The sequence below is a fragment of the Larimichthys crocea genome, chromosome VIII, assembly GCF_000972845.2.
Source record: "Larimichthys crocea isolate SSNF chromosome VIII, L_crocea_2.0, whole genome shotgun sequence".
Classification (NCBI taxonomy): Eukaryota; Metazoa; Chordata; class Actinopteri; family Sciaenidae; genus Larimichthys; species Larimichthys crocea.
In genome coordinates this window covers 14,909,713-14,921,772 of record NC_040018.1, presented here as the reverse complement: position 1 = coordinate 14,921,772, position 12,060 = coordinate 14,909,713, and the positions used below count along the sequence as shown (strand labels likewise).

Sequence of the window (12,060 nt, the reverse complement as noted above, 5' to 3'; positions counted from 1 at the left end):
AAGCATCCCCTAGCATTGCCTAAATAGAACAAAAATGGATACGTTCGATGTATGCTGTTCGATTTGTAGCTAAGGTTTCATCTCCAAATAGTTAGGATTCAAAACATGAGAATAAAATGTTCTTGTGTCTATCAATCATGTTAAATTGTCATTTCCAGCACTTTGTGTTACATTTCAAAGTACGATTTTAGCCCTACTTTCTGCACAAATTAATCTTTGTAGGCAATAAGAAGACTGCTATGATCATTCACCTAAACTTTGTCAGATAACAAATCAGTGTGGTGTTTGCTTGTGTCACCTAATGCTGAGAATGACCTCTACTGTAGTTTTCTTGTTTTCCAAAAAGTCATCAGAAAGGTACCTTTATGCAAGTCCATCCATCATGAGATCCGAAATACCAAAATATAAAGACCAAAATGATTGCTATTATATGTATGTGTAATGGCTGACCAATTCAGTCACTTGGTAGGTGAGAGGCGACGGATTCTTGGTGCGTTTCCATTAAAAAGGATTGTTGGATGTTTCAGGTTGCATTCATGGCATGTGCGGTGACCTTTGCAGTTCTTGCTGACATGACCATGTGATAGACAGCCAAAACAAGTGCCAATTTGCCTTAGATGGTCAAGTTTGTCATGATGAGTCAGTCCTTTAAGTTGAGTGCAGTCCTGTATGGAGTGTCCAGCTTTGATTATGAAGCATGTCATGTTTTTGCTGTTGGATGGAGTGGTGTGATGAGTATTTATTTCAGTAGATTTAACTTTTTCAGTAGTATTCACAGCTGCCACAGCAGCATAGGTTTTGGGTTTAATGAAAGTCTTTCCTTTAGAAATAGGGGTCTGTGTATCTTGCATGTTTCCAAAGACAGGGTCAGACAGAATCTTGACTTCTTGTTCAACAAAGTTTAAAAGGTCAGGAAATGTAGCTCTATTTCCATGCCCTTTTTCTCTCAACTTGAACGGAAGTTTCATTACAAGAACTTTAAGATTTGATGCTACGTTCATTTCGTCCATGTAGTGTAAGCGTCTCATCATGTTACAGCATCCTTTCAAAAACAACATAAACGCTTGAAAAGAATTTGCATCCTCTGACCTTATTGGTGGCCATGTTAAGGCATTTTCCATGTATGCAGCTGTAATCTTGCATTTCCATAGTGTTCCATAATAACTGGATTGTTAAGGACTGTTGACAAAGGTGTCACAGTACCTCATGGCTGGTTCTAAAGCAATAACTTTATATTTCTATAGATTCTTTTTGGCGTTTAACCTTTAGTTGACAGTGAAAGCTAAAGAGTGACAGTAAGGTAGAGAGATAAAGAGGGGGGGTGACATGCAGGGTTACAGGTTGGAATTGAGCCCTGGCCACTGCTTCAAGGCGTGAGCCTTTGTACATGGGATGCATGCTCTATCAGGTGAGTTACCAGGGCACCCCAACCAATCATGTTTAAAGTGCAGACAATCTGTCCTAAATAGGAAAGATTGTCTGCATCAGTAAAAGGTTTATTGTGTTGAAAATACCTTTGAACTACTAGGTAATATCAGTGAAATACATGAACTGTTAGAGATTTTTAAAAAGTCACACATGGCTGTCCCCAGCAGCAGAAACCAAAGCTGGACCAGCATCAGAGAGAAGGAAGTGCTGAAAATGTAATAGATGCAGCTGTGGGCCAAAAACCTAATTTTAAGAGCAACATGTGGCTCATTTCGCTGCAGAAAACACTGCAAAGATTGGTGTTATTGGTTTACAAAACACAAACACAGCACAAACACTTTTTACTAATTTCTCATTTATTTAGGAACATTTACAAGTAAATACAGATTATCCCATTATGCTCTACAAATAAGGAACAGCAATCACACAGACATCGTTCTTCATAGTGACATCATGAATTAAAACATTTACCAAGTATGAGTATAAAGTACAAAACCAACACCTTTTATTTTCTTTGGGTGAGAAGAATTTAAAATATTGCTGCTGATACGGAGGGGAGAGGCTTCATTGCAATGTGGTCTTATATAAGAGCAGCGATGTTGCTGCTCCAGTGATCTAATTTTTCCTCATGTTGTCCAACTCCGTCTTATTCTCCTATTTTTTTTCATTGCTCTCAGAGATAGAAAAATGACCGCTGACCCACTACCTAGCAGGAGCCCAGGGGTCTTTGTGGTCGGGGGGGTTCATAAGCCAGTGCCTCTTTATGAGCTTATTTTACATTTCTTGTTGAAGAGTAGGGGTCACATACATGTTTGTTGATTTCTTACAACATAAAACTACTGCACATTACATATATAAAAGAAATATAGTAAGTAGTTTAAGTTTTTTCACAATCACACAATTCTTTTGTTGGTTTGGGTTCATGTCTTGTTCAACACATGGGAGTCACAAAAAGAAACTCTCATAAAGTAAGTGGACAGCGACACCTGTTGCCCGGTCATTGAAATCAAACACCACCAACAGAATAAAATACTCTCTGAAGATTGTCAAAAAGATTTTACATTTGGTCTATAACAATGAGTAGTGTATGCGTATTATAGGGAAAAAAAGAGATCAGATTAAGTTTTTCATTTAATAAGTAGTAAACCTAAAATCCTAAAAGTCCTGTTACAGACTTCTCCCAGCAAGACTGCTCTCAAAGGGCTTCACACAAATTTCCTCTGTGGGGACGCCAAGAGCCCTTTGCTTTGCTTCGTAGGTCAGCAGCAAATCCTTACAGGTCTACCGGACAAACAGTTTCACATAAGTATGAATATTACTGCACAAGTAAACTACATAATAGGTTAAACATCATCATTAGATGAACAAATGCATGACAGCAGGTTCAAGAAATAAATGAACTACTAACCTGGGAAATCTTAGCTCTTTTGTACTGCGAGTTTTTGGTGTAATTTTTACTGGAGTCAACATTTTCCTACAAACAAAAACAAATTTCCTTTATGTTCTTGTGCATATAATATATACACCTAAAATTACAAAAACATTTAAAGAATGTAAATGACACTACTGAGGGTGTGAATGACTAAAAACAAAAAGGGGGATATACAGCAGTACCTGACTTTTGTGTTTGATCCCACTTAGAGCAGTTTGATCCATGTTGGAGACAGAACGCACTGAGCTAAGCTGAGCCTGTGTCGTCTCTACACTGTCTGTCAGAGCGAGCAGCTTTCTTTCCAGCACTCCGCTCTTCACAGAAGCGTTATGCTGCACCTTTTCAATATCGTCCCCTTCCAGCTGAAGCTGCGTTACATATACACAAAAGCACAGGTGCATGCAGAAGAACAGATGCAAAAACATTCACATAGATACCCAAAAGAATACAAAGCATTTGGCTCACATCCAAGGTGCACATGAATCAGACTAACATCTGCATACCTTGCTGAACTTCTGTTCCATTGCTTTATAATCCGATGCCAGGTCATTTAGGCCCTGTCGGATGTCGTGTTGACTCGTGTTAACCTGTCGAAAACAGTGTCACAAATTGACGTTGTGCCCATGCCACCACTCAATGACACACTGACACACATGCTTTAAGTAATTCACAAACATCAACACCAACATAACCTTTTCTGGGCAGTTCTTCAAGTAGTTGTTCATTTTTTTCTCCTCTTGAGCAGTTTCCTCCTTGGCTTTCTTGTTAAGCTCAGTGAAAAGTTTTTTTTCCCGCAAAAGTCGTGTCTGGTCCTCTTCTGTGCAATCTAGCAAACTTCTGTACTCAGTCCTTACCTGAGAAAAGTCAATAAAGCATGCCATATGAAAAAAAACATAAGTGGTTCAAAAAAAGGCTGCAACAATTCCATAATCAAAGAAATTTGGCAAACGGCAAACATCGCAAATGTGTGCACTTATACCTTTAACATATCATAATAATCCAACTCCAGTTCCATGCTTTTAGAGAGGTCACGAACATCACTTAAAGCTTTGTAGTGGTCTTCATTAAGAGTAGTATTGTGGTTGCTCCAGCCATCCACTGCCTCAGTGAACTCATTTTTACTCATGTTGTTCAGTTCTTGTTTCTGCAACTCTGTCTTTTTCTCATACTTGGCTTTAATTTCTACACAAAAAAGTGACACAGAATTATGACTCACGCTTAGTATTTGACAACACAAGGTGTTAAATTCAACTTAAAGCGAGATGACTTATTTACCCCTGAGTTGTTCCTCCCAGTTGTTTCTTGTTTTAGTCATTTCTTCATCGTGTTTCTGTTGAGATAACAACCAAATTGGTGTTTGAAGCATTGATGCTTTACTTGTTAAAATATATCAGGATACAGAGAAACATTAAATCCACAGATTTTTAAGACTTGGTGTGTACTACAAACCATTTCAAGCTGTGTGACAAGGTTTTCGTTGTCAAGCTTCTCCTTGCCCACCATGGCAGCCTTCATTTCTTTACGAAGTTCAGCCTCTAACTGTTCTTGCTCTTTCTGCACTGCTTCAATGGAGATTAAACGATCTGCTTTCAACTCAGAGATCGTGTTCTGGTGTTCACACAGGAGGTGCTTCATCTTCTGCTTATACACCTAGTGGGAAAAAAAATCAATATAAAATGAATGCAGCTATTCAATCTGTTCATGGGTAATCATTACATGTTATCAATACAAAGTAAAAAGTGCCATCATTTGGGTGAGCATTCCTATGGAAGTCCAGTGTTCATGTTGGCATCTGACAGTGTAGTTGCAAATTGCAACACCATCGCCTCATCCTTTGATGGATATGTGTCTGTAAATATAAAAGGCTTATTCTAAGGTAACAAAAATACGATTCCTATTCTGAGGTGATTATACTTATATTTAATTTTTAGCCTCACATTCTAAAGCCTTGTGTTAACGTAAAGCTGCCTTCATATCTTACCCTCACCTATGCAAAGAGAAGGCACTCGCTGGCCTCATTGTATTTGCTTAAGCTATACTACAGTGGCTTGTCCAACTGGCTTAAATAGGCAGCTTCATCCGAATGCAGTGGCCTGCTCAGCTGTCCAACCACCATCACTATATATCTGGTTCCACTAGACTTACTACTGGCTACTAATTAACAGGCCCTCTAAAGGCAAGTCTAAAGGGTCGTCAGGTGGCCACCCTCTCTGTGAACTGTTTTTATTGATTTTTCTACCTTTTTACTTTTACTAATACCTTTTGCTCTATGTCTTTTATCTTTATCTAATGGTTACTTTGCATTTTACATTTAACCTGGAAAAAGGCTGATAAAAGCATCAATATATTATGAAAATAATTAATTTTATGTGGATGACAATATATGTGTGATATTATCTGTAGATCTTTGACAAGTAATTAAGCAGAGATTGGAGACTCTGCATGTCTCCAATCTTCTCATCTTCTTATTTGAAATTCATAAAAATATTACAATAATGTATTGATGTATTACATTTATTGTATGACACGATCATTCCTGGTTTTTAAATTTGAGGACGGTCTGTATATGACAATAATGCAAATTCAGTAAAAAGTAAAAAGCTTGCATCTATACTCATTTGAGGAACCTTTAAATGGGTCAGTCTTGTTACCTGTTCTGACATAGTCTTGTTTACAGACTATTTACAGAAAATCTAGCGTGTGGGTCTGGGTGCAGTTTGACCGTGTAGCTAAAGTATATGTGTGTAATAACCTTACCTTGATCTCTACTTGGTGGTGTTGTTCATCGTCCTCTGTGTCCTTATCTAAGTTTTTTTCTCTAGACTTTTTCTCCTCTAGCTGTCTGTCTGTGATCCCCCAAAAGGTGTGGACCTGGTCCCTCTCCAGCTGAAAGTAGTTCCTCTCCTCCCTCTCTCTATCCACGTCCTCTCGATAGCGCATGATATGCTCTTCCAGCTGAAATCAAAATTTATTATGGGTATATATGAGCCAGACAATGTACATGTCCAGTAACTTTTGGTTACTATAACAACCAAATCATGTAACCTATTGCCTCATTTGTCACAGTCAATTTACCGTTCACAGCGGTCAGTTCTCAGCCTGTGAAAACAGACATCATATCTTCTGTGGCTCTGGAGTAAAGTCTGAGGAAATAATCCTGACGATGATGTCTGAAGGCTATCTCAGCATGGGCTTAGAGACAACATATTTATGACAGAGTCTGCATTAAATATTGTGGGGTTTGAGCTTGATGGGCATTTTAGCAGCCAGAGAGGCTCAAATAAAAGTGTTTTTTCCAACCTTGACCCAACTCTTGCCACTAAAGACACCATTATTTTTCTCAGACTTTACCCCAGAGCCATAGAAGACATTTATGTTCTGAGGAAGGAGCATGATCTTTTCTTTCCCCCTGGCATAAAACATCCAAGCATCCACACTTCAGCTCTGACCTGCTCCTTGGGCATCTCCTCCATGGTAAGACCATCTATCAGGGTGGGCGTCTTTGCCTTTGCAGATTTTTTACTTGAGGCTTTGTTTTTGGGTGGCTTGACAAAAGTAACAGACATAACAGAAACATGTTAAAACAGCTTTTTACTGAAAAACCTACATAGTAAGGGCCAACGCAGGTGTTACAAAGTATTGTAATAAATGGAACAGTATCAATGCTAACACCTGTGTTTACCTATTATTTCATGCCAAAATGACTGCTGTGAAAAAGGTCTATTGCGTTAACATAGTTACTGTGACTAAGTCTGCAACCAGGCGTGAATGTGTGTTCATTCATAGACACTCACCATTGCATATAATGAGCAGATAACACACCGGTAGACAGGCAATTGTTTCGTCGAATAGTTACAAGAAGCTAGCACGTAGCCTTAAACATGCGTTGCCATAGCAACAGCAGCATACATACGGTTATCGGATACCTCCAGCAGGGGGCGCGCTGAGCTGCACCGTCACCATAGAGACAGCACAGAGAGGATGTGTTGTGTAATGCATGGTTTATATAGCATACCATAAGTTTGTCATGTTTGGAAACAACATGTGTTCACTTCAACAATAAACAGGACTGATTGGACACAGATGTCCTTCTTCCTTTAGAGTCTGCAGGACTTTCTATGACACGGTGATGGCATCTGCATTATTCTATGGGATGGGGATAGAAAAAGACTGAAACTGGTCAAGAAGTTCTGTTATAAATGAAATGGGGGAGAGGAGGATGTTAGCAAAGCTGATATCCATCATGAGCAACTCCTCTCACATCCTGCATGAGACTGGGGAGGCCTTAAACAGCTCCTTCAGCAACAGACTGCCACTCCCACCATCTCTTTATTTATACTAGCTGCTGTGACAAGTGAATTTCCCCGCTGTGGGATCATTAAAGTCTATCTTATCTTATAGCTCCTCCTGTGGGCTCCCGTCAATCAAAGCTGGTGTATAAACAGATCAGATTTAAAGTTCTCAGAGTTGGAAGGTTGTGTATCCAGTTACCTTTCTCCATGGGAGAAAGGTCATCTGTCAAGTCATTCTGAGCCCCATCACCTAAAGCAAACCCAACACTGCAAAATATACTAAATTTTAATATCATTTTTACATTATTTTCCATTGTTCAGCTACCTAATGGCCTCATGTGCTGTTTTCAATGTGTTCATGCAGAGATGAAAGTGCAGTAACTTACTCAAGGATTGTTTTAGGGTGGACTTATATATTTAGAGCCCCTATCTAGAAATACATTTGTACTATTTATACATTTGAGGTTTTATAGCATATCAGCAGCTTATTGTGCAGTTATGTCCTGCTATTTATGAACTACTGACATTTTCATTGTCCTCAGCTGTACTTTGTGTTTTGTGCTCATCAGCATATGTTTGCAAGCAAACATCCAAAACTAAGATATTAACGTGGTAAACATTACACCAGCATGTTATTGCCGACACTGTCAAAAAAAGTCTTAATTTGGCTGTGAGGCTGTTTGTGTATTGGGCTTTTTATATTTTTAGTTGTTTCTCATATTGTTGCTTCTCAGTATGTGAATAAAGTGGACACAATTATTGAAATTCATTCATTTATTATTTGTTATAATCACATAACAATTTAAAAACAACGATGTCCATTTTGTTGTAAAAATATATTTACTTTTTGAGTATTAACACAAGAGTTTATGGTCAAACATTGAGCATAGGGATGTCGAAGAGGTCGCAGAGGCCTTCACTCTCATCTATATTGTAGGCGTACTCCTGTTCAGATGGGGGTGGAGATAGACGGAGGAGCGGAGAAAAAACTGAGGAGCAGAGATAAAAACATGATTAGATATAAATATCTATCTATCTATCTATCTATCTATCTATCTATCTATCTATCTATCTATCTATCTATGGATATAAACATATGAGTTCAGAAAATAAAATGCACTTACCCTCAGAGGCCATAAGCTCTGTGATTAGATGTGAATTCATTTTTTCTACAAAGTGAGGGAGGACATACTTGATCATACATTCGTAAAGTCAAATAAACTCATATAAAAATTGAATGAACATAAATAATACAGAGATACAAGATATGAGGTAACGAGGGCCCTACCTTTGGTGGGCTGTAGTAGATCCTCAAGTTCTTTTGAAAGATCACGTACTGGAAACAAAGAGTTTTTAAAAAAAAAACAATGTCAAAACTCTTCAGCAATGAAAGTAACATGCATGAGGCAGTAACGTGAGCAAGAAAAAAAAAATCAAAGATGCAAAGAAAGACACCGCAGAACCAGAAACCACTGAGATAGATATGAGCTAATAAACTGTTTTTATCACTCTATAAAAGGAAGAACCTGCGTTATCTCTTCCTTGGTTCAGATAAGAGGAACTTGCAACTCTAAAAAGCTATTTTATCTTCAGTAATGTTGGTCACATACTAATCTATTCAGGGTTATCAATAAATGTTGTATTAAAACTATAAATTAAATTATTCATAATTCCAATCTCCAGTGAAACCAGTGTGCTTTGCTCTGCATGCCCCTGAAGTTTAAGGTAAAGACATATATTCTTCAATCTAGACTTTAGATCAATATATAGGTACTGTTGAGTATTAGGTTTCCCTTCCAGTGGCAGATCAACAAACACACACATCAGAAAATGTGCAAACTAAAATACTCACATCCAGACACATCAGTTCTGTTAGACTTGCCATTTATAAATGACGGTGACTGAAGATTTTGCATGTCCTCCATGGCCATCTGTGTAGATTTAGTGCTATGTTTTGTATTATCTGAAGCCTGACATGGTGTCATACTGCAGTCTGTCTTGTCTGAAGTGAACATGGCTGATTTGGCACTCCGTAAAATGTCTTCTGGTGGTGGGACTGGCAGCACAACAGGAACAGAGCTGTCGGAGTGTTTGTTAAGAAGAACAACATCTATTGGCCCATTGATGCTTTTCATGTGGATCTGGTACTTTGCTGGGCTGTTCTGGACCTGGAAGTATAAATCATCATACTGAAATCATCCCTTCTTAATTAAAGAAAAGCAAAAAGAAGAAACAACAGTCGGCTCTACTGATGCAGGACTTACAGCTTTGGGAATGGGAACATCTAACTGTGTGCCAGATGGAGCTTGTACTGCCAAGAGAGTGTGGCCTGAAGAAAGAGGAGAAATCTTTGGTCAAATGTCAACAATTTAGTCTGCTCTTTTTATATTTTTAGTAAAAAAAGTGTCTCTTATTGTCCTTACTCTGAACAAACTCCAACAATTTCAGCTGTTGTGGTGATTAAGTGCCATCATGACAGCTGTGTTGACATTAGTCCAACTAGAAAAATACACTGAATCCCCAAAACACCCGCTGATTCTGAGCCTCAACCTAACTCTTCATCTCGCCTGTTCTGAGCTTAAGAATCCTACTTGGATTTTCTCCCAAAAAAAGAGTGATACATTACCACTGAAGCAGTTGCAGATATCATGATGATTCACATAGCTCAGAGTTGATTTGAGTTAAGGTGCACTTGTGTCATAAGTGAATAAATAAATTACATTGAATTTGAGAAAATATAAATTCACTGTTAAAACAGGAAAGGTGAAGCATTCCAACAAATGCATACATTTCTGCACTCTTTGCTTGTAAAAAGGATATTTTCTGCAGTCTTCTGTTGTGTTCCTGATGCTCTGTTCAACCCAAAATTTCTGCTGATCCAACATATATTCCTTCTGCTCCAAGTCCTCCAGCTCAGACTTTAACTCTATCAGTCTTTTGGTTAACTCGCATGAATTTTCTCCTGGCAATGACCCCCTTATTGAGAAAAAGAACAAGTATAATATTGTAAAATATATTTTGCAACACACTCTTGGTACAGAAGCCTGTCTAAATGCATGTACACAAGCAGGCCGAGTTAAAAACTTACTTCCACTTTACAACGCTTTTGGAAATTTTCACAATCAGACCAACACCCTCAAGCACATTTGTGATGTCGTAGATTCGCCTTTTCTGTCCGACAGCCAGGATGCGGACAGCCTGAAAGAACACACACACACACACACACACACATTTGTAATATATCATATATTCTGTGCAACTTGCACACAGTTTATGATTTAGTGTCTCAGAGGATCTGCTGGCCAACTGTACTGAAACATTCAGAGATCATTTACAGTGAATGTAAACTCAAGCACTTAAAGGCAGAAAAAGTAAAATTTGTTGGCTGTGGTTTGTGACCACAACACTCAAATACAGCCCTTTTTCCACGGCTCAACAAAAACTGCTGTAGCTTCCTTATCAATGTGTTTTTGATATGAAACCTATAGCCCTTTTCCTTACATGTGCCAACTTGGCATAACTTTGTTTGTCTCTGTGTCACTTGTTTCTTCATTATAACTTAATTTCTATGGTCAAGTGACATAAAAAATGAATGAAGGGAGGGAGTTAGTGAGCACAAAAAAAGTGAGTCAAAGGAACTAAATGCAATTTTCTGAACATTTCAGAGCAGATACAATCTAAAATACACACACACATTCAAAAAATAAAAAAAATTAAAAAAAACACAGCCAATGCTTTTTTTTAGTGGCTCACACTGCTGCAGCCAAAATGCAGTAGTGGTTTAAATCCTTTTCTAGTCTACATTTTCCCACACTGATAATGGAGGGAGGCAAAATACACAAATACAGATACAGATACATGTTTATACATTGTACAACAGACCCAGCAAAAATAAATCTAAAAAGTGTTACTTTATTCATTGTGCAAATATCATCATAACACATCTGCAGTAGCAGCATCAGTGCTTGTTGCTGTATGTCAGCTCACTTACATCTTTGATGTCCAGCACACCGCCTTCAGCTTCTTGCAGCAGCATGACAAACCTCGTGGCGAGCACGTTAAGACTCCTCAGACTCCTCTGATATTTGGGGTTCTGCTCTACCACGGTGCAGTCTCCGACTGGACTAGTTGGTGTACTTTCAGGATCCATTCTGCGGGACGAGAGAGGAAAACAAATAAACCCGGGAGCCTCCCCCTGCTGTGCTGTTTGTGAGCACATTTACTTAGATTTTACTTTGGAATAAAATGTTGTCTGTATGAAGAATACGTCGTATGCCTGACTATTTCACTGATATTGTGAAAAGAACAATTTTGGGAAGAACAAAAAAATGCTATGAACTCTTTCACTCGGTCTCTGCCGCCGATTTATTGTGAAAAGGTTCGTACCGGAAACAACAACATTGCGTGTATCTTTTTCACTCGTGCACAGCTAGTGTTTATACTAAGTATTTAACTTATCGTGTAACTTTGGTTTGTTCGAAAGAGAGCTTGCACATGCACACAAACAGACTTATCTGCACGGCCTTAGCGCCAAGCATGAAAACTTTGAGAATGAACTGTTTTTACCTGGAGCGCTGTGCGGACCGGCTGCTGAGCTAACACTAGCAATACGAACAACAACAAGCGACGGTAACTTATTTTAACCTGAGATACGAGTTCAAATGAAGAGGTACATTTATCTTCACGTCAATACTAGTCTGAAACCAAGCTTCACGGCTGTGTCCCAACTTTACTGATAACGTTATTTCACCCTCCAACTGGGTAAGGCGCGTATTTTTTTCCGCTAGCAACATTTACCCGCCTTCACAATAAAAGCCCAAATTTAAAATACCCTCTGGCTAAATTAAAAGAAAACTTTAAAAGGGCTAATTAGGATAAATATTAAGTCCGTTCTTTAATTAATGTCTA

General features: G+C 38.5%; 2 protein-coding genes across 2 annotated transcripts; both read right to left on the bottom strand.

Moving 5' to 3' along the window:
- Positions 1–1,799: 1,799 nt before the first annotated feature.
- On the bottom strand, positions 1,800–6,781 carry LOC104927310 (dynein regulatory complex subunit 4-like). Its single transcript, XM_010741357.3, has 11 exons — positions 6,655–6,781; positions 6,310–6,405; positions 5,618–5,815; positions 4,310–4,510; positions 4,136–4,190; positions 3,840–4,042; positions 3,553–3,714; positions 3,364–3,447; positions 3,043–3,228; positions 2,837–2,902; positions 1,800–2,709 (listed from the first exon to the last, which is right to left on the bottom strand). Exons 1-11 carry the CDS (start codon positions 6,655–6,657, stop codon positions 2,596–2,598), a joined length of 1,368 nt encoding a protein of 455 aa, XP_010739659.1. The 5' UTR covers positions 6,658–6,781; the 3' UTR covers positions 1,800–2,595.
- A 1,130-nt stretch (positions 6,782–7,911) lies between these two features.
- Positions 7,912–11,982, bottom strand: LOC104927299 (transcription factor E2F4-like). The gene is made up of 10 exons (XM_010741344.3): positions 11,719–11,982; positions 11,144–11,303; positions 10,241–10,350; positions 9,973–10,128; positions 9,779–9,822; positions 9,417–9,481; positions 9,005–9,320; positions 8,441–8,488; positions 8,277–8,321; positions 7,912–8,141 (listed from the first exon to the last, which is right to left on the bottom strand). The coding sequence occupies exons 2-10, from the start codon at positions 11,300–11,302 to the stop codon at positions 8,026–8,028; spliced, it is 1,059 nt and encodes a 352-aa protein (XP_010739646.3). The 5' UTR covers position 11,303; positions 11,719–11,982; the 3' UTR covers positions 7,912–8,025.
- Between the last annotated feature and the right edge of the window lie 78 nt (positions 11,983–12,060).